This window comes from Bombyx mori, chromosome 13, assembly GCF_030269925.1.
Source record: "Bombyx mori chromosome 13, ASM3026992v2".
NCBI classification, from domain to species: Eukaryota; Metazoa; Arthropoda; class Insecta; order Lepidoptera; family Bombycidae; genus Bombyx; species Bombyx mori.
In genome coordinates, this window is record NC_085119.1 from 10,362,447 (window position 1) to 10,383,285 (window position 20,839).

General features: G+C 37.7%; 2 protein-coding genes across 4 annotated transcripts in view; one reads left to right on the forward strand and one right to left on the reverse strand.

Moving 5' to 3' along the window:
- Positions 1-2,304: 2,304 nt before the first annotated feature.
- Positions 2,305-6,904, reverse strand: _Bre3 (glycosyltransferase). Of its 2 annotated transcripts, XM_038014730.2 has the most exons (3): positions 6,071-6,904; positions 4,821-5,625; positions 2,305-4,724 (listed from the first exon to the last, which is right to left on the reverse strand). In XM_038014730.2, exons 2-3 carry the CDS (start codon positions 5,622-5,624, stop codon positions 4,152-4,154), a joined length of 1,377 nt encoding a protein of 458 aa, XP_037870658.1. In that variant the 5' UTR covers position 5,625; positions 6,071-6,904; the 3' UTR covers positions 2,305-4,151.
- Positions 6,905-8,450: 1,546 nt separating this feature from the next.
- LOC101744990 (DENN domain-containing protein 5A) overlaps positions 8,451-20,839 on the forward strand; it is a 33,587-nt gene continuing 21,198 nt past the window's right edge. For both annotated transcript variants that reach the window (XM_038014839.2, XM_062671845.1), the window contains exons 1-9: positions 8,451-8,802; positions 8,887-8,996; positions 9,832-10,002; positions 10,155-10,390; positions 11,388-11,532; positions 15,683-15,827; positions 16,773-16,907; positions 18,566-18,750; positions 18,831-18,936. In XM_038014839.2, coding sequence (XP_037870767.1) covers positions 8,703-8,802; positions 8,887-8,996; positions 9,832-10,002; positions 10,155-10,390; positions 11,388-11,532; positions 15,683-15,827; positions 16,773-16,907; positions 18,566-18,750; positions 18,831-18,936 — 1,333 coding nt within the window. In that variant the 5' untranslated portion in view covers positions 8,451-8,702. The remainder of the gene's footprint in view (positions 8,803-8,886; positions 8,997-9,831; positions 10,003-10,154; positions 10,391-11,387; positions 11,533-15,682; positions 15,828-16,772; positions 16,908-18,565; positions 18,751-18,830; positions 18,937-20,839) is intronic.

A 20,839-nucleotide genomic window follows, 5' to 3' on the forward strand; every position in this document is an offset into this window, starting at 1 on the left:
TTCCCGCAAGGACTCTGTTGCGTATTATAAAACGAGATTTGAAGCTCGGTGCTTATCGTCGATGTACAGGACATGCCCTAAATCAATTGTCATAATTTTTGGTTAAAACCGGTAAACAGGTGTTAACGTGCGCCTAATTTATCTCTTGTGTATTCATCATATTCTTATCAAATTCCAATTGAAAGAATAATCAGTGTGCAATTTCAATCATTGTATAAGCCGGATTTCGTATTAGTCATAATACAATTTATACTAATGTTAGTATTATCTTTTTATCGTATATTTACATATATAAATGGTAAAAAAAATTCCGAAGACAGTAAATTCCAACCATTCTACTAAGATATGATTTCATATTATTTCATTTCATCTCATCTTGTTTCATCCCCTTCATTCATTCCTTTCATAATAAATGAATTTAAATGTATATTAGTAATTGAGGATTTCATAAATTTGACTTTGGTAACCATTGAATCGCAAAAGCCGATTTCCATTTAGTAAAAAAAAAGAGAAAAATTGGTCGTAATATTTACCGACTACTAATATCGAATCATGACCTAGCATTTAACTGGATTCTGCTTTACTAACTTTACTGATAAATCAAAACTATTCACATTGTAATCTTCCCCCTCCCATAACTTATAATAGATAAACCTTTGAACAACAATGGAAAAATGATTAAGTACCTTACAACTTTGATAAGATATAGAACTGCATTTATGAAGACCGAATGACACTATAAAGGTATGATAATTGCTTACGATTCAAGTGTTTTCAATTATCAGTCTCATATATCATATGCCAGTCTCATATATTTTCTTACTAGCCGTAATTCGGAGAGCCACTAGAACTAGGGCTTAAGAAATAGGGTTGGACAGGAAAAGTAATTAAGATACTACCAAAACTTACGACTGCGAGGCAAATGTTACCAGTAATTTCCATCGGTATCATTTACTATTGTAACATACATACATCTTCCGAACTTGTGTTTGATATTTACATCTGTGAGGAGGTCGGAGAGCGTGAGGGCGCTTCGGGCGCACATATTGCCACGTCAGAGAAAGCAAATCAAGTTGGATTTTTTTCGTTCAATAAGCTATGTATTTTCTAATCCATTCCTTTCTGATATTATTACTACAGACTATTCTATCTTAAAATGAATTTTTTTTAAGAAAACTTGGCTTACACCTTCATTAGGATGTATCCCGAGAGTAATGGAATCTTAGAGTCGATATTTCTAGCGGTGTTTAGCTGGGAAGTTAAATCGAAGTTGGCTTGGCAATGCAGCCATTTTTGGGCTGGTGCTCCCAAACACCAGGTCCCATTTAACTCAATACGAAAGAGCCATTCAGATTGTCGGTAATCCTGTTCTCAGGAATCGTGCTTTTGAATAGGTACGACTTTGAAATGAATCCCTCTTTGAAAGACTTTCTGAGGGCTTTGACGTTTTTCTTCTTCGAGATTCGAGGAGTCCTCAGTAGTAGGTAGCAATTAGGATGTGGCCCTGGCATTGCTGAATGCTATCGAGGGTGCCCATTTACAATCAGGTGAGCCATATTCTCATGTGCCAAGATAAACAATAAAAAAGGATAGTAAATTGTCCCTCAAAGTCATACTACAAAAAAAACAAAAACAAAATTCAGTTTTTTTTTTATTGCTTAGATGAGTGGACGAACTCACAGCCCACCTGGTGTTAAGTGGTCACTGGAGCCCATGGACATCTACAACGTAAATGCGCCACCCACCTTGAGATATAAGTTCTAAGATCTCAGCATAGTTAAAACGGCTGCCTCACCCTTCAAACCGAAACGCATTACTGCTTCACAGCAGAAATAGGCAGGGCGGTGGTACCTACCCGCGCGGACTCACGAGGTCCTACCACCAGTAATTACGGAAATTATAATTTTGCGGGTTTCACTTTTATTACACGATGTTATTCCTTCACCGTGGAAGTCAATCGTGAACATTTGTTGAGTACGTAATTCATTAGAAAAATTGGTAACCGCCCGGGATTCGAACACAGGTGCATCGCTCAAAACGAATGCACCGGACGTCTTATCCCTTAGGCCACAACGACTTCAGTGTGGTTATTTTAGTAGTAATATCTACATTACTACCGCATTAAAGTTTATTTAAAGTCTTTTACTTCTACAACTCGACAGAGAATGTTGTTATTGTAGTCAGAGGGTACCTCGCTGGTACATTGGGCCCTCACAAACTGTCTCCACTTAACCCTGCTTTGCACTTGTCCTTTACCATCAGATTAAGATTTAACAGAGGATGTGATTGAATAAAATTATGAAACAGGAAGTAAATTTTATATTTTTCATCAATAATAGCAAAGAGTAGTCAGGGTTCACTAAATACTATCTAAATAAGTTTAAGTAACTTTATGTCACACTACTAAAACAAATCATATGCAGTCAATTTAACTTGTTCAAAAATAATTACAATCTTCAATTCAATTTAAGATAACTAATCATATAATTACAATTTTCAAACACTTCCAACTAGTTAGGTACAAAATTAATAGCAATCATTCGCAACATTCTTATTTTTATTATACATTTGTAGAAACACTTTTTTGCAGACAATAATACTAAAAATTCTTCAAACATGACTAAATTAGATTTATGCTATGTCTTCATTAAAAGAATATGGATGAAAATAATTGCACAACATATTGTTTTGAAAGTTTTTTTTTTAAATATTAACTCTTCAAACTGTCATCAAAGTGGGTTTACAATCTCCTACACAGAAAAATAAAAAGACTGTAATAGTAAATACACGCCACAATAAATTAACCTACGGATACTTATTTTTATAAATTTTATGACTAGTGAGATACCTACGCAAATTATGAATAAGTCTGTACTATAATGCTATTATATAAATAACAATTAATATTGGTCATTTCGATCTAGTTTTCCACTTGCATTTGTTATCAGCCAGTAATGATGACCAAATAAGATTATTAGCCAAACACAAGCTCTTGCCCCATAATTTAAATTTATTTATTTAGGAAATACCATGACACAATTATAACAATATTACGAAACACCAAATATTTTAAAATTTTATTAATATTTATCATCATTAACATTATGTCAAATAGTCTCAGACATTAACTACAGTGCATCAAATCGACCAAATTACTTATGTTCATTTATCTATATAAATAAATAAAGTAAATACCACATATCTGAGGTCTTAAAAATATCAATTAAGATTTTTATGCTATAATTATTTATCAATTTAAAATTCACATGCAAACTTGTTCTCAAAACATTCTAATTAAAAGCAGTTTTCATATAATAAGCTTTGTGATTTAGGTTCAACAATCTATTATTTTGTGACCAGTCAAAAACTAGTATTAAGGTACTTGTTATTAAACCTTGTACTAAATTGACCTGCAAATTCTGTTTGGAAATAAAATTATAATTAAGTCTAATTGATAGTGCATATTTTATCACATAAGAAAATTGTCATACATTGTACTGGTATTTGTGCCACAAAATTAAAAACGTTAACAAATAAAAATTTAATTTAATGCACTTCATTAGATTTACTATCCAAACTTTCATTACAATCATTTTTCAAGCAAAGGTGTTTGTGACTTTTCTAATTTTCTACTGCTATATAATATATATATATATATGTGTGTGTGTGCTATATAATACAAGAGTATATGTGATTTACATGAATTTATGGTATGCTTTCAGATTCTACCTGTCACATTATTGCACCATGTGTACCTATTAAAATAAATTAAGTGCTGCTGTTACTAAAACTAACAAATACCAATAAATAATTATAAAGTTAGCTTAACAATAATTTAGCTTTTTAAGAATTTAACTATTATATAAAAATTATTAATTAGTATTATAATTTTTACCATTTGTACATATGAATTTTTTATATCAATAAGTAAAATTAAATGGTAACAAAAAAAAACTTTCTTTATATAACTTTGAATCAATTCAGTTTCCCTCTTTTAAATTAAATTTAAAATTAGTATTTTTCCTAATACATAATAATTGTTGTATAGAATACATAACAATTATTGTGCATATCAATGTGCAGTTACTAGCAAAGAGTAATATGTATTTTATGGTTTAATTTAGTAATCTCCTCAATAACATACTGAAAAATCACACAGTAACAGGTGTTTTAATTTCTTTGTTAACAATATAAAATTTGTGCTTTTTTCCTAACATTCCCCAAATAACTGCAATATTTTCAATAACTATGTTTAATGGAATAGTAGCCAAAGCTCCCCCAACAAATAGTATAAACTTTAATGGTCCAAATCTGTGTACAGGAAATGACTTGATGACTCCAAAAATGTACATATAAATGTTAACAGCTGCTGTAAATCCACAAGCAATGTCTAAAAATTGAGGACATGGAATTGGACATAAAGCAGCCAAAACAACATTACTTGTTGATAGTGGGAGTGTTACCCAAGAGTAACAAGAAATTGCTAAGAATACATTATTAACTAAAGGTATTTCTTTGGAATGTACCACTAAAAGTATACCTTGAATCCATCTTTTTCGTTGCTGCATGAAATCCCAAAGAGTAAAAGGGGATTTTTCCCACATTTCTCCTTCAACAAAATTAAATGTGTAGCCTTCCTTATATGCCTTCATGGCAAAAAAACAATCTTCAGCCACTGACCCATCAAGGCCATTATCAAAAGATACTTTCTTCTCTGCACTTACCTAGTAAAAAAGATGAAGTAAGTAGAAGTAGAACAAATACAGCTATTTAATACTATGTATTTTAATTTGACAGCAGCATATTAAAAACAAACTTACTTGTGTTACTACATAAGATCCTTTCCAACTAAACAGTGGTTTATGGAATAGATAAAATTGCAGCCTTAGCTTGCCCATATCATCAGCAACTCTGAAACTATCTGCTAATGTTGTCAACCAATTTACAATCTGTTCATTGGCATAAGTGATGAGACCCTGGCCAAATTGATACTGTCCATCCATAACAAAATTTAAAATTCCCCTTAATGAATTTTCTGTCAAAAGAGTCTCTTCATCTAAATGTACAATCCAATCAGTCTCTGTCAGTATGTTCACTTGATCTTCTAAACAATATTGTAGGGCTCGCGCCTTGAATAAAGCTCCAGATTTAGTCTGATAATCTGATGGAACTACTACTTCTCTTACTTTTCGGTGTTTTGGCAAATTTATAGCTTTGTCAGTCACAACTTCTATCATAAAGTTCTCCATGCCAACATCTATACACTTATTCATGTTCCTATTCACATTATCTTTTACCAGTTTTGGGAAATCCCCTCTTGTGACCACTCTTATGCAAATAAACGGAGCAAGTAATGGTGAGCTTTTCAGTCGAATTTTTCCAGGAAAAGCGTTGAATAAAGTTAGGCCAGCAAAATTGCAGAGCACCTGTGGTATTGTGAGTAAAGTCAGAAGTCGCAGGATATACAATATAAGTGCACCAAAAACTCCATAATTCTCCCAAGGATCAATGAATTCTTTTTCTTTATCATCCAGATTAATAGCCCCAGCAAACACGAGGAAAAAAAAAATGAAGAGTAAAAAAAACATGCAATGTAGCAAATGTTTTATTCGCCCTCTGATCATTCTGAAACATTAGTTATGCTTTAATATAATAATTACTATCTAGTTGAAATTCTATATTTCTAAATCAAATTCATAAGTAATTAAAAACTACATAAATATCTAGAACATGTTATCTAATATCAATTAGCAAAATTACTAGTGTTTTATTAAATAAGCAGTCAAGCATTCCTGACTTCATCATCAATAAGCACTACTTTTTTTATTTTATTTTATTACGTAAAGTGTTCTTGCCTACCTTGTGCCAAGTGATTACGGGAGCCCATAGATACCACAATGTGATGCCGTATTCCTTCTTGAGACGTGAGGTCGAAGTCTCAATTGTATTGTATAACGGCGGTCCCACCCTAGAACGAATAACTGCTTACCGGTGCGGGTTTACAGTCCTTTCATCGGTAAAGTAAAAAATATGTAATTTGGATAAATACATGATTAGTCTTAGAAATTACCTCGTTATCGTGTAATACTTCAATAGCTTGACCGTGACCTTTCAAATTTTCAAATTGAATCTTCGTAATATAGAATTACAGGAAATCTGGTATGTACAAACTCTGGTAAATGAGAGTGACATTAAAAATAGGTATTCAGTTTTTTTGTTTCCCCATTTGTATGTACGCTGAGTAAAATATTTTATTTTCCTCAAGCTACACAGCACGCACACTTATATTTTAAGTTTTGACTAACATCACGACAGCCGACACTACCACAACGCGCAAAAAATACACGGTAATCTCTTAGTAGTCGCTAGTTGATAACGATAAGATTTGGTTTTAAAAATTATTGTTTTCTTTGATTCATAACTTCCCACCATAGATAATACTCATTTTATCTCAAATATATTAAGTGTATAATCTATGCTCATTTTATGTTAAACTCTTTTTTTTTTTAAGAGATTTTATGACCTGGTAACTAAGACCTTTAAGTCATGTCTTATTTTAATTTATATTCTTAATTTTATGAAAAATGATAATATGGAGTGAAATGAAATGAAGATGATTGATTTGAGACATTAATCAACTGGGATGAAATTTAATGAGATGATATGGGATGAAATATAATCGCAGTAAAATGGTGGTCATTTACTGAGATTTTTTCAGTGGACTTTTTGGAAGAACCCGAGAAGCTACGTCCAGCAGCTTTGTTTCATTTTCCCAAATTTGTGCACTTTCACAGATATTAAACAGTTAATAAACCACCATTATTACACATTTAAACCCGAAGAAACACTAAATAGACAAAATAAAACAAATCACACAACTGCACTCCTCGCGTTCCCGCCAAAAAGTCCTATGTTAAACTCCCACCACCAGTCCTGCCAGATGACCGTGTGAATTTCCCCCCAACTCTTTTCGAAAACCCCCCGAAAATAGGCTTTTTGAAGAAAAAACCCCCAAAACAGTCTTTACTTATTTTAAAGAAGAAATAAAAAACCAAAAGGATTCTTTTATTTTTTAATCAAGCTGTCCCTATAACTTCAACCATCTCTAAACAATTATTACAATCATATTCACTTTCGTTATTATTATTTAAAGCATACACGTTTCCGAAGTTAAAGATATTTAACATGTCCGATGTGGGAACAAAATTTATGGCTCTATTTGGCAGTGAAAATCGAATCCTGAGAACCGCTTCGGCAGTTTCTATTGCCATTTGGTTGCATAACTTGTTCTTTATAATATTGACTTGTGAATAGTATAGTAGACTATAATTATTCTAATAGTAATTGCGAACTATGTTTGTGGATGAATTATTGATACTTAAAAAACCTCCGAAATTTCTAACTAACTTTTCCCCCCGAATGTCCCCCCAAAGAATCTTTCCCCCCGAATTTCCCCCCCAAGGTCAAAAAACCCCCCGAATTTGCAGGGAATCCCCCCCATCTGGCAACTGTGCCCACCACCAGCATTCTTTATTTATCTCACATACGGTAAAGCGTGTTTGTCGTGGTTTGTCTTTGTACCTACCATAGAGTTAGTAATAGCTCCATGGCCTACCCGCATCGACTAACGCCCGCTTACGTTTAGCTCCGATACCTTTTGTGTGTGTACGACCTACGTCGCTTCGCCTACGACATTTGCAAGGTAAGTCTTCGGATAAACAATATTTCCGAATAACAACATTTAGACCGTCGCCGCGTCGGTCTACCGAGCAATGTCACCCGCTCGGTGAAAGATCATCCCGCCGTTGTTAAGCCTTCCCAAAATATATATACTTTTCTTTTTATTAATTCTGTTAACCATCATACTGTTACAGCTAGTATACAACTAACACTTCCTGTATTACAACTAGTATACAACATACAACTAAACATTTCCTGGTCTTGAGGCACATTGGGAACTCACATTGGTTGTTTCACCACCATTCTGTCTAATTTTGTCGTTGTGTGTGTAAATTATACGTTCCGTTTGAAAGACAGAGGCACCGTGATTTTATAATACACCTCATGCCTTAAACGACATTCACATTGTGATTTCTTTAAGCTGTTGCGATCACTTCACGCAAGATGATCCGTGAGCTCATTTATCCATTTAAAGAATAAAATATTCATTTGATATAAATTTTTTCATTAATAGTAAATCCACTAGTCGCCATTAACAACACCCACGGGAAGAGCTGGGCAATGGAATTCTTGGTAAAGTTATACTCTCACAAGTAATAGAAAGTCTTCTGTTAAATTATAACAATGGATAAGATAGATAGATAGATAAGTTTAAGATATTGACTGATTTACGGTTTTGGGTTCCTCCTGCTTTACATTTTATTAAATTGGGCATCTCACCTACTATCTTAAATAGCAGCACAAGCTACGTTTCATATTCCCTTTGCCTGTCCGATTGAATAAATTAAACAAAAAACAGTCAAAAATACTATTGGTGATATTTTTACGTTTTATTTTTTATTAAATTTATTCATTGGTAATAAAAAAGGGCCTCACAAAGAATACCTTATGGGGCAATTTGCTGTAATTTATTTAAGTTTTTAAAATACAACACAAATACAATGCTGAAACAAAATCTATATTCTATTGTGAATAGAAGAGAAAGTGTCTCAAATAGTAGTAAATAACGGGTCGATAGAAATATGTCTGTCCCTGATTTGTCTGTTAGTTGTCGTTTTGCTGATTATTTTGCTATATGTGGACTTGATTTCGATTCTGGATTAGAACCTGATAGACTATGTGGTAAGTAACAGCTTCAAACGTGGTTAACAATTTTTTTGTTTTTACAAAATTTTAATGTATAAACAATTTATATCCTGAACATAGGTGATAATTTACACGTATCTCCTCTCGACCGATCCTATAAAGGAAAAATTTTAGCTCACTATCCTGAAAATGTTCCTAGTAATCAATTTGATGAACATGCAACCTGTATGGTAAGTGATGTTTATTCATAATATGATTTCAAGACTGCATAAACAAAATACGGAATAGCTGCCGAAAAAATAACGCAATTTTAGATATATGAATTTATTATATCAAACCACATAAACAACTAAATGATTCAGTACAGTCACTGCAGAGCTAATAACTTATTAGCTCTGCAGTGACTATCACCAATATAGTTTAGAGCCATATGGGTCCACATACCAGTACCAAATATTCAAAAGCCCTAAGACATTACTTTGCTTGTATAAAGTAAAAATTTCATAGTAGTGGTGTGAATAAGTGTTAAATTTTCTTTAAATTTTTAATGGGTTAATGAGACCACAACATACCTGGTTAAAGACTTACTGGAGCCTATAGACATCACAGCTTAATGCTATCACGGTCTTTTTAGATTTTATAAAACAAGTCTCAAGTATTTTATAAAACAGCTGTTTCTTTTTTAAATATTTTTATTGCCATTATAGGCATACTACCCACTTGATTGTAAGTAGTCAACATTGCTCAGAGGCATCAACAATGTCACAGACATAACCAAGATGCTGCAGACTTTCACTCTTTAAAAGGAAATACATGAATGCTTTGTGCACACATCTGTACAAACTTACCATTAATCTTACCGCCAGTAATTACATAAGCTAATCAATTTGCCAGTTTAATTTTTACTATACTTTTTACAATGAAAATCATCAAGTCTGTCTTTCCTTAGATAATTTGATATTCGTCTGTGAGAATTGTGCACTAGTACCTACTTTTACCTAGGTTTAAGTACTTTGAATTCTAATCTCTTAGACCACAACAACTTCAATATATCTGTCATTTTAGCTCTGTCTACCAGCTGGCCTCCAATTTAGAACCCAAAAGCATTCATTGGAGCCCCAATTTCACAGTTTTGTAGTAACTAGAGAAAATGCATCTAGATATTATGGATTTAGCCTTATATTTTATGAAGAGGTCAGAAATAAAAACATCTGTAGTGCTATGCATACTTTACAGGTAAAAAATTTGCATCTTTTTCATTAGACAATAATTGAAATGATTTATTTATTAATTAAATCTACTATATTGTTACTCCTAAATTTCAATTATATCTGATTGTTCAGTTTAATAGTTGTTCAAGCTTATAAAACTTCTTTGTTTTATTTCAGGCGATGTACATTACAGAACTCTCTAGTGGCCAGACTCCACCAGGCCATAGAAAAAGCTCTGGTAAGGAGAGCTCACGATCCCTCCCCAGATCGTTCAAACTTACGCCTCATACTGGTGCTGCTCTAACATACTTTGATATAGCCAAAGATAAACTCTATGTAGCTAAAAGTATAGCACTGATTTGTCAATACCCCTTTGTAAGAGTTGCCCAAATGTTTTTAGAAAACTTGTTCAGGTAAGGATTTAATGTTTTCCTAGAATAAAGTATTATATTTCATTTTTTGTTACATGTTTTGATACTGGACTCATCCACAACCCAGTTAGCATCAATGGTTACCCCATACATATCTAAGCTGAAGGGATATTGTAAATCACAAATTTTTTGTGTTTAAATTATAGTGCATAATTGTACATACTAGTGCTCATCCAGTAGTCTAAATTCGACAATAATTATTAATTTAAATTATAAGTTTTTTTTTTATTGCTTAGATGGGTGGACCAGCTCGCAGCCCACCTGATGTTAAGTGGTTACTGGAGCCCATAGACATCTACAACGTAAATGCGCCACCCACCTTGAGATACAAGTTCGAAGGTCTCAAGTATAGTAACGACGGCTGCCCCACCCTTCAAACCGAAACGCATTACTGCTTCACGGCTGAAATAGGCAGGGTGGCGGACTCACAAGAGGTCCTACCACCAGTAATTACGCAAATTATAATTTTGCGGGTTTCATTTTTATTACACGATGTTATTCCTTCACCGTGGAAGTCAATCGTGAACATTTGTTGAGTACGTATTTCATTCGAAAAATTGGTACCCGCCTGCGGGATTCGAACACCGGTGCATCGCTCAACACGAATGCACCGGACGTCTTATCCGTTATGCCACGACGACTACAAAGTTTAAACATTGTTATGGTTTTATAGTCAAAGACTTTACTTCTATAGTCATGCATTTTGCCAAGGCTACACTAAAGATAAATATATTAAAGACAAACAATTTTAGTCTATTCTCAATTTAACCACAGACCTTAAGAATTAATAAAAGAGTATACATGCATGAGCGCATGTGTGTTTGTTTGTGTGTGTGTGTAATAATTTTTGTATACATATGTATATATATTACGTACTACTTAAAGAAAATTGGAACCTATTTCCACATTCCTCAATACAAATACACTGGCCATCTTATCCTATAGGCTACAATAAGTATATAAATCTGTTATCTTTTAGATCCTTACCAAGACAACCAGGACCTGGTCTTAGCCCAGAATCTTATGTTTATAATTTACTTTACGAAGTACCAGTGCCCTTGCCAGGTCAAGCTTTAAGACTTTATGTGCCACCTCCTCAACCACATCTTGAAGCCATTCCAGTTGTAAGCATTGGTTGACTTTATTTATTTAATATATCGAGGGGTGAAAGGCTATATGGTTTAAGCGACATTTTTGCAATTTTACAGGAGGGTCATTTAAATTTTAAAACTTGGAAAAAATATCATGACAAAAAACTTCTTAGGCTTTTTGAAAATTATTGAATTTTTATAAAAAAAAGTAGCTGACCCGGCAGATTTCGTAGTGCCTCAATCGATAAATAAAAGACTTAAACTTTTGTATAAAACAAACTTAAAACAAACGAAAGGAATCCGTCCGACGGGGGACACATCAAAGGAAAAACAAAATTGCTATTTTTATTTATATTCCGAGCATTTTCATATTTATCTACCTTTTAAACTTTCTCTGGAGTTCCACGAATAATTCAAGATCAAAATTAGCCAAATCGGTCCAGCCGTTCTCGAGTTTTAGCGAGATTAACGAACAGCAATTAATTTTTATATATATAGATTGAATTATTGATTTTAATACCAAATAAAAAGGATCTTTGATTAAAAACAAATAAATAAATATGTAAATATTTAATAACAATCACGCCACGTTAACTGGTCCCGTGCTAAGTTCGTAAAGAACTTGTGTTACAGGTACCAGATAACGGAAATAAATGTAAGATTTTTATTATACACGTACGTACGCCCTGCGCTTTATTCAGGTATTGCCTTGATCTCACCTCTAGCATCCTACCTCTCCAAATCCTTACTCTCCAACTAAAATTATCATGAAAGTCGACAAAAGAAAAAGAGTTTTTTCGGCGGATCCCCATTCCACGTTTAATGTGGATTTCAGCAATGTCAGGGGCCTACACAGTAACCTTGACGCCGTACATCACCACCTTGAGACGGCGCAGCCTGCCCTCTTTTTCCTGACTGAGACGCAGATATCTGCCCCGGACGATACGTCGTACCTCGGATACCCCGGCTACGCATTGGAGCACACCTTCCTGCGTAAAGCCGGGGTGTGCGTGTTTATCCGGGAGGATGTCTGCTGTCGTCGGCTTCGGGGCCTCGAGCAACGGGACCTGTCCCTCTTGTGGCTACGCGTGGACTATGGGGGCTGTACCAGGGTCTACGCTTGCCTGTACAGGTCTCACAGCAGTGATGCGGGGTCAGCTCTGTTTGAGCATGTACAAGAGGGGGCTGACCGCGTGCTTGAGCAGTACCCATCTGCGGAGGTGGTGGTCCTTGGTGACTTTAACGCTCATCACCAGGAGTGGTTGGGGTCCAGAACCACTGACCTCCCGGGTCGGGCTGCCTACGATTTCGCCTTGTCCTACGGCCTCTCACAACTGGTGACACAGCCCACCCGTGTCCCAGACATTGAGGGGCACGAGCCTTCTTTGTTGGACCTTCTGCTGACCACTCACCCAGCTGGATACAGTGTGGTGGTCGACGCTCCACTTGGATCGTCTGATCACTGCCTTATCCGTGCTGCCATACCACTCTCTCGTCCTAGTCGTCGAACGACGACCGGGTTTCGAAGAGTTTGGCGGTACAGGTCAGCAGACTGGGATGGAATGCGTGAATTTTACGCATCCTACCCATGGGGGCGGCTCTGCTTTTCCTCCGACGATCCTGACGTCTGTGCGGACCGACTTAAAGACGTGGTGCTTCAGGGAATGGAATTATTCATTCCTTCTTCTGAGGTGCCCGTTGGGGGTCGCAGCAAACCCTGGTATAATAAAGCCAGTAGGGATGCTGCACGCCTCAAGCGGTCTGCATACGTGGCATTTAATGTTGCTAGGAGATGCCGGGATCCTGATATCTCGGAGAAAAGGCGGAAATTTAACGCCGCCTCTAGGTCCTATAAGAGGGCTATTGCCAAGGCGAAGTCGGAGCACGTTGCCAGAATTGGCGAGCGACTGAATAGCTATCCCTCTGGGAGCCGTGCTTTCTGGTCGCTAGCTAAGGCTGCAGAAGGTAACTTCTGCAGGTCTAGCCTTCCACCACTGCGTAAGTCCAATGACAGTCTGGCTCATAGTGCGAAGGAGAAGGCTGACCTTCTGGTCAAGCTCTTTGCCTCATACTCGACTTTGGATGACGGAGGAGCCACGCCGCCCAACATCTCCTGGTGTGACAGCTCCATGCCTGAGATTCGCATCACACAGCGTGCGGTCAGGCAGGAGCTTCGGCTTCTTGATGTTCATAAGTCGAGTGGGCCAGATTGCATCCCGGCAGTGGTTCTAAAAACATGCGCCCCTGAATTGACACCCGCGCTAACGCGTCTATATCGCCTCTCGTACAATACCAACAGGGTTCCGTCTTCATGGAAGACTGCTCACGTCCACCCTATCCCCAAGAAGGGTGACCGGTCGGACCCCTCGAATTACAGACCTATCGCGATAACTTCCTTGCTTTCCAAGGTGATGGAGCGAATCATAAACATCCAACTTCTTAAGTATCTTGAGGATCGCCAGCTGATCAGTGACCGGCAGTACGGTTTCCGTCATGGTCGCTCAGCTGGCGATCTTCTTGTATACCTCACACATAAATGGGCTGAAGCCTTGGAAAGCAAGGGCGAGGCTCTCGCTGTGAGCCTTGACATCGCGAAGGCCTTCGACAGGGTCTGGCATAGGGCACTTCTATCGAAGCTTCCAGCATACGGGATCCCTGAGGGACTCTGCAAGTGGATCGCTAGCTTTTTGGATGGACGGAGCATCGCAGTTGTCGTCGACGGCTGCTGCTCCGATACCATGACCATCAACGCTGGTGTTCCACAAGGTTCGGTGCTCTCCCCCACGCTTTTCATACTGCATATCAATGACATGCTATCTATTGATGGCATGCATTGCTATGCGGATGACAGCACGGGGGATGCGCGATATATCGGCCATCAGAGTCTCTCTCGAAGCGTTGTACACGAGAGGCGATTAAAACTTGTGTCTGAAGTGGAGAACTCTCTGGGGCGGGTCTCCAAGTGGGGTGAACTGAATTCAGTTCAGTTCAACCCATTGAAAACACAGGTTTGCGCGTTCACTGCGAAGAAGGACCCTTTTGTCATGGCGCCGGAATTTCAAGGAGTATCCCTGCAGCTTTCCGCGAGTATCGGGATTCTGGGGGTCGATATTTCGAGCGATGTCCAGTTTCGGAGTCATTTGGAAGGTAAAGCCAAATTGGCCTCTAAAATGTTGGGAGTTCTCAACAGAGCGAAGCGGTATTTCACGCCTGGACAGAGACTTGCGCTTTATAAAGCGCAGGTCCGACCTCGCGTGGAGTACTGCTCTCACCTCTGGGCCGGGGCTCCCAAATACCAGCTACTTCCATTTGACTCCATACAGAAACGGGCTGTTCGGATGGTCGATAGTCCTGCTCTCGCGGATCGCTTGGAACCTCTGGGTCTACGGAGGGACTTCGGTTCTCTCTGTGTTTTATACCGTATGGTCCACGGGGAATGCTCTGAGGAATTATTCGAGATGATTCCCTCATCTCCTTTTTATCATCGCACCTCCCGCCTTCGGAGCAGAGTTCATCCATATTATCTGGAACCGCTGCGTTCATCGACAGTGCGTTTCCAAAGATCTTTTTTGCCACGTACCATCCGGCTTTGGAATGAACTCCCCTCCACGGTGTTTTCCGAGCGCTATGACATGTCCTTCTTCAAACGAGGCTTGCGGAGAGTTCTTTATGGTAGGCAGCGGCTTGGCTCTGCCCCTGGCATTGCTGACGTCCATGAGCGACGGTGATCACTTACCATCAGGTGGGCCGTATGCTCGTCTGCCTACAAAGGCAATAAAAAAAAAAAAAAAAAAACGTACATATATTTAATATTTAATATACATACATAAACCTGGAAAAGACATTTATATTTATCATACAAATATCTTCCCTTGGCGGGATTCGAACCCGCGACCCCCTTGTGTAGTGACCGTGTCACTTACCACTACACCAGACGGCCGTTAAATGTCGCGTATTAAGCGAAATGTCGTTTAAATCAAATAGCCTTTCACCCGTCGATATTATGAATACATATACTATGAATAATGTTGTATTGCTGGACACCCTTAATGCCACTGTTGTACTGTGGGGACCAGGTTAAAATTTCAGTCTTGAATGTATCATAAAATATGTTTATGATTTGGGAATTGAATGCAATAATTTTTCTATCTATGTCTATTTAAAATTTTAATAATATTTCCAGGTGATAAGAATGCCAAATCCTCCAGAAGAGTTACCACTGTTAGACTATTCGTTGCGTGTCATGTTTTCTAATTTAGGCGTTGAACTAGTAGTACAATTGTTCACGTGTGTTCTACTTGAACATCAAGTATTACTTAGATCAACTGGTAAGCAATAATTCTTTACATTTTAATAAATAAATACGCCCTTACATACTCATAAAAACAGCAACAACTTTTTAAAATCTTGTGTATTTCCGTTCATGCTTAAGATGGTTCCGTTATTCCATTTTGACCATCTACCAATCATCATTTGTACTACCTGGAAAGAGTGGTTCCAGACAACCGTTGTCACTTACTGTATGCCTCTGGAGTGATCGGTTTATCGGCAAGGCTACGATTTATTTATTTTATTTCGTGTGGACGAGCTCACAGCCCACCCAGTGTTCACATCTACAAAGTAAATGCCGCCACCCACCTTGAGATATGAGTTCTAAGGTCTCAGTATACTTACAACAGCAGCCCCACCCTTCAAACCGAAATTAATTGCTTCCTCACGTCAGAAATAGGCAAGGTGGTACCTACCCGTACGGACTCACAAGAGGTCCTACCACCAGTAAAAACAGTACGACATGTCATTCTTCAAACGAGACTTGAAATGATCACCGTCGACGCCTTAAACACATCCTTACGGATCCATCAGATCCAATAATCTTTGCATTACTCGCTGTGCAACCTAACCCATGCATCAGCCCGCTGAGTTTCTCGCCGGATCTTCTCAGCGGGTCGCGATTCCGATCCGGTAGTAGATTCATTCGCGAAGCAATTGCTCTTAAGTTGATAGGTCTCCTTCGGAGGCGCTCGAGCAGTTGTTATCAAATCCCACCCCTCCTGGCTGAGCCTTTGCTCGCCCATCTGCCCTGGTGAAACTGCAAAGGCCTCTGGGCCACCAGTAATCTTTCAATCATAAAAAAAAAAACTTGAAATGAGTTTCGCTGTTGACTGTGCGTGATTCTGCCGCTGCGGATGTTTTTGATCACACCTTTGACCATTTAAATACTGACTCACTATGTGAATATTAAAAGTTTTATTCGAACAATTTCTCGTTTTCAGATTACAACAAGCTGATGCTGGTTTCTGAATGTATGGTATCGCTATTGCTTCCCTTCACTTGGGCGCACGTCTACGTACCGATACTACCGGCTCCTTTATATCACTTCCTCGACGCGCCCGTACCATTTGTCATGGGTAAAATCTATACATATAAATAAAATTGGAGTGTCTGTTTGTAATATTGAAATAGCCTCTTTTTACTACATGCAAATGAATATACATACATACACCAAAATATCATTTTTTACAATTTTTGTCTGTCTGTCTGTTTGTTCCGGCTAACCTCTGGAACGGCTGGACCGATTTTGACGGGACTTTCACTGATAGGTAGCTGATGATATAAGGAGTAACTTAGTCTACTTTTTTTAGACTAGCTTCGCCCCGCGGCTTCATCCGCGGTACGACAATAACCGCGGGTAACATCGCGGGACTCAGCTATCAATAATAAAATTTAATGTTTCCGAAGCGAAGCGAGGACGGGTCGCTAGTATAAAATTATAATGAATTAAAACTATCCCAGCTTAAGGTGTATAGTTTTTAATAATGTCGACGTAAGGTATAGTTCGATGGTGCTATGTCGACTGAAAGACTGACGACTTCTTTCTCGAAGCTTCATGGTCGGCCGGCGGCGTCTCTGCCGCTCCGCCCGCTTGCATGCCCCTCCAAGACCCACGAGGAGAACAATTAGGGATGTGCACGTTATCTATACTAATATCATAAAAAGGCAAGATTAGTATGTTTGTATTTGTATTGAATAGGCACTACCGAAACACTACCGAAACTACTGAACAGATTTGAAAAATTATTTCACTGTTTGGAAGCTACACTATTCCCGAGTGACATAGTCTATAATCTTTTTTGAAAAAAAAATAGGGATCCTTACTAAAACTCCAATAATGTAACCCTAGGTGTAAAAAAATTACCTAAAATATTCTTTACATCGCATGCCTTGCGAAAACTATTGATGATAGAATAAAATAAGGTACTACGACTTTGTAGAACACAATATTATTTACAAAAAGTGTCGCGACAGCATATGTATTACTATTATAGTTATGCCGCAATAAGTGTTCTTTTGTTTAAAAAATAAAACAACGTCAAATATCGTTTAAATTTTTGTTAAAGACCCGAGCGGAGCCGGAGCGGGTCGCTAGTAAAATATAATTATGCGCATGCAATTAACTAATGTAGTAGTTAAGAGTTGTTTCATGTAATCGTGGCTATCTACATTGTAAATAGGTTTTTTTTTTGTATTATTGAAAAATCTAAAATTGTATAAAGGGCCAATTCTAGAATTGTAATTATAATTTGGTGCTTGACCAGAAGTGCACAAACACTATTTCTAGTTGGCACATTTATTGTATTTAAACAGTTCTCCAGTAAGAATTAAATCCATTCTAAACATGATGTTGAGATACCGTTTTTCTTTTTTTAATTTGTTGGTACAAAGTGTAATTTACATTTATTACTGAATCTTCAATATAAAATAGGTATAATAAGAAAAAGTTTTATTAAGGTAATACTTATTTCCATATCATATCTCTGCAGACCCTAAAGCTGAGTTCAAACTGGAGATATTGATGGAAACTAAAAAAAGAGATAGAATAACTGTACAACTACTTAATGCTCATACGGTAGAATCAGATGTATTCTACAGTATATACAGTAGTTTTACAGTTTATTACGCTATATAATACTTACTACTATTTACTACTACTACAACTTACTACTATTTATTTTACTATTTTTATGTTATTTACTACTTATATTAAGTACTCTGTATTCGTACATAGGTTTACATACAGACAGCGCGGCCGTTTGCGCCAACGGACCCAGAAGCATTGCCCTTTGTTCTGAAGCAGCACTGTGTCTGGTAGACATCGACAAACCCGACATACAACTACCAGAAGAATTGCCGATATTCCCACACAGAACATCCTTCATTGAGGAACTCAATCATTTAATGGATAAATATCAGGTTAGACTTATTATATAATGATTTGTTCTACATACCAAAAAATTCAACATTTTAAGCAAGATGAAATAAAATGTTATTAGATTCAGAGACCCGAGACGGAACCAACCAAATTAAGTGCGCCCCTAAACGGAACATCGTATAGGCACATGAATGACAACATGAGCAGCAGTTGTACTTTACCATCAGGTAAGGAATCTTCAGTTCGTGTTTTATTTTGTTTTATATTATTAAAAGTTTACCATTTCTACGATCACGTTGACAGAAGAAAACGGAATTGTAACTTGAAAAACCCAATTTTACTTTTTTTTTTTTTTTTCCTACCTAAGCTGATAGCCCTAGCGGCTATTTCAGCGTAACCCTAACTTTAGTAGGTGAGCTCACGGGGCTCAAACCTGACGATGTTGCTAACACGAACCCTAGCAAGAGTCGTGCTTCGCAGAATCTACCACCGGATCGGAAACGCGACCCACTGAGAAGATCCGGCGAGAAACTCAGTGGGCTGTGTCTGAGAGTTAATTTACTCGTCGAGCCCTTCGTCGCAAGCGACGGGTTCGACGAGAACGGTGACCGGTGCTTGAAGTACCTAAAAGCACCGTTAGTGGATCGGGAGGATCCGAGATGACGTGTTTTGGGCGACGTCGACTGCTTTCCATTCTGTCCGCAGGATCGGGAATGTAGTTACCGGCGGCCACGATGAGAGGGTTCTCGTGTCGTGCCGCTTTATCGAAGTGGCCAATTTTACACCAGAGCCATAAATTTATATAAAATATATTATGATAAAAAGTGTTTTAGCTCAAAATGCGAGTTACGACATTTCCGATTTCTCCCGTCGACATATAAAATTCAGACTATATTCATACAGTACATATTTTACCGTCGCCTTGTCAAAATAGAAATTGATAAATCAACGATAGGCTGACCATAGATCATACAGGAATACTCGAAAGTTACCTGTGATCTTAAAATGAGTCACGTACGGTGCATTGGTATTACTTTTTTTTATGTTAGATTACTGGTGGCCCAGAGCCCTTTCACGTTTTACTAGGACAGTTGGGCGAGCAAGGGCTCAGCCAGGAAGGGTGGGATTAGCTAACAGCTACCTGAGTGCCTCCAAAGGAGACCTAACAACTCAAGAGTAGCTGCTTCGCGAATAAATCTACTACCGGATCGGAATCGCAACTCGCTGAGAAGATCCGGCGAGAAACTCAGCGGGCTTGATGTTTAGGTTTGATTGCACGTCGAACTCTCTGCCGAGTTCGACGAGTACGATTACCGGGGTCCCTACTCCTAGTGTTAGAGCTAAAGGTTTCTAATGCAAGAGTTACATTGGTATTACTGCTTTTTTTTTTTCCTACCTAAGCTGATAGCCTTAGGGGCTATTTCAGCGTAACCCTAACGTTTGTAGGTGAGCTCACGGGGCTCAAACCTGATGACGTTGCTAACACGAACCCTAGCAAGAGCCGTGCTTCGCAGAATCTACCGCCGGATCGGAAACGCGACCCACTGAGAAAATCCGCCGAGAAACTCAGTGGGCTGTGTCTGAGAGTTAATCTACTCGTCGAGCCCTTCGTCGCAAGCGACGGGTTCGACGAGAACGGTGACTGGTGCTTGAAGTACCTAAAAGCACCGTTAGTGGATCGGGAGGATCTGAGATGACGTGTTATTACTGCTGAGCCTGACATGAAACACTGCAAATTCTTAGATTATTATTTAGTGATTTAAAATATAAGAAAGGGAAAAAATCGTGAGAGTTACATACTAATTCGAAAAATTTCATTAAAATTTACGAATACTACATAAATAAATATGTCAATTGTAGTACATATATTATTATGTGTATAATAAATAATATATCAGTACCTCAGTTCCAACGAGAAACAAGTCAAAAACAGTTTATTTTCAATGTACTAGCATAAACATTTAACAGATTAATTATATAATGATAAAAATACACAAAATACAAACAAAATGTATGCAACTACAAAATTATTTGGTCACCTATCGACTACCCTACTGTAGTTTTTCATCTAATGTCATAAGATGTGGTATTTTTTGGGGCTGAGATATGAATGAGAATAAAATGTTGTTT

Bases quoted from the DNA above. Each gene is read 5' to 3' on its own strand.
- _Bre3 (XM_038014730.2), bottom strand. From the start codon at position 5,624: ATGATCAGAGGGCGAATAAAACATTTGCTACATTGCATGTTTTTTTTA. The intron at 4,725-4,820 runs GTAAGTTTGTTT...CTTTTTTACTAG, and splicing joins GATCTTATGTAGTAACACAA to GTAAGTGCAGAGAAGAAAGT.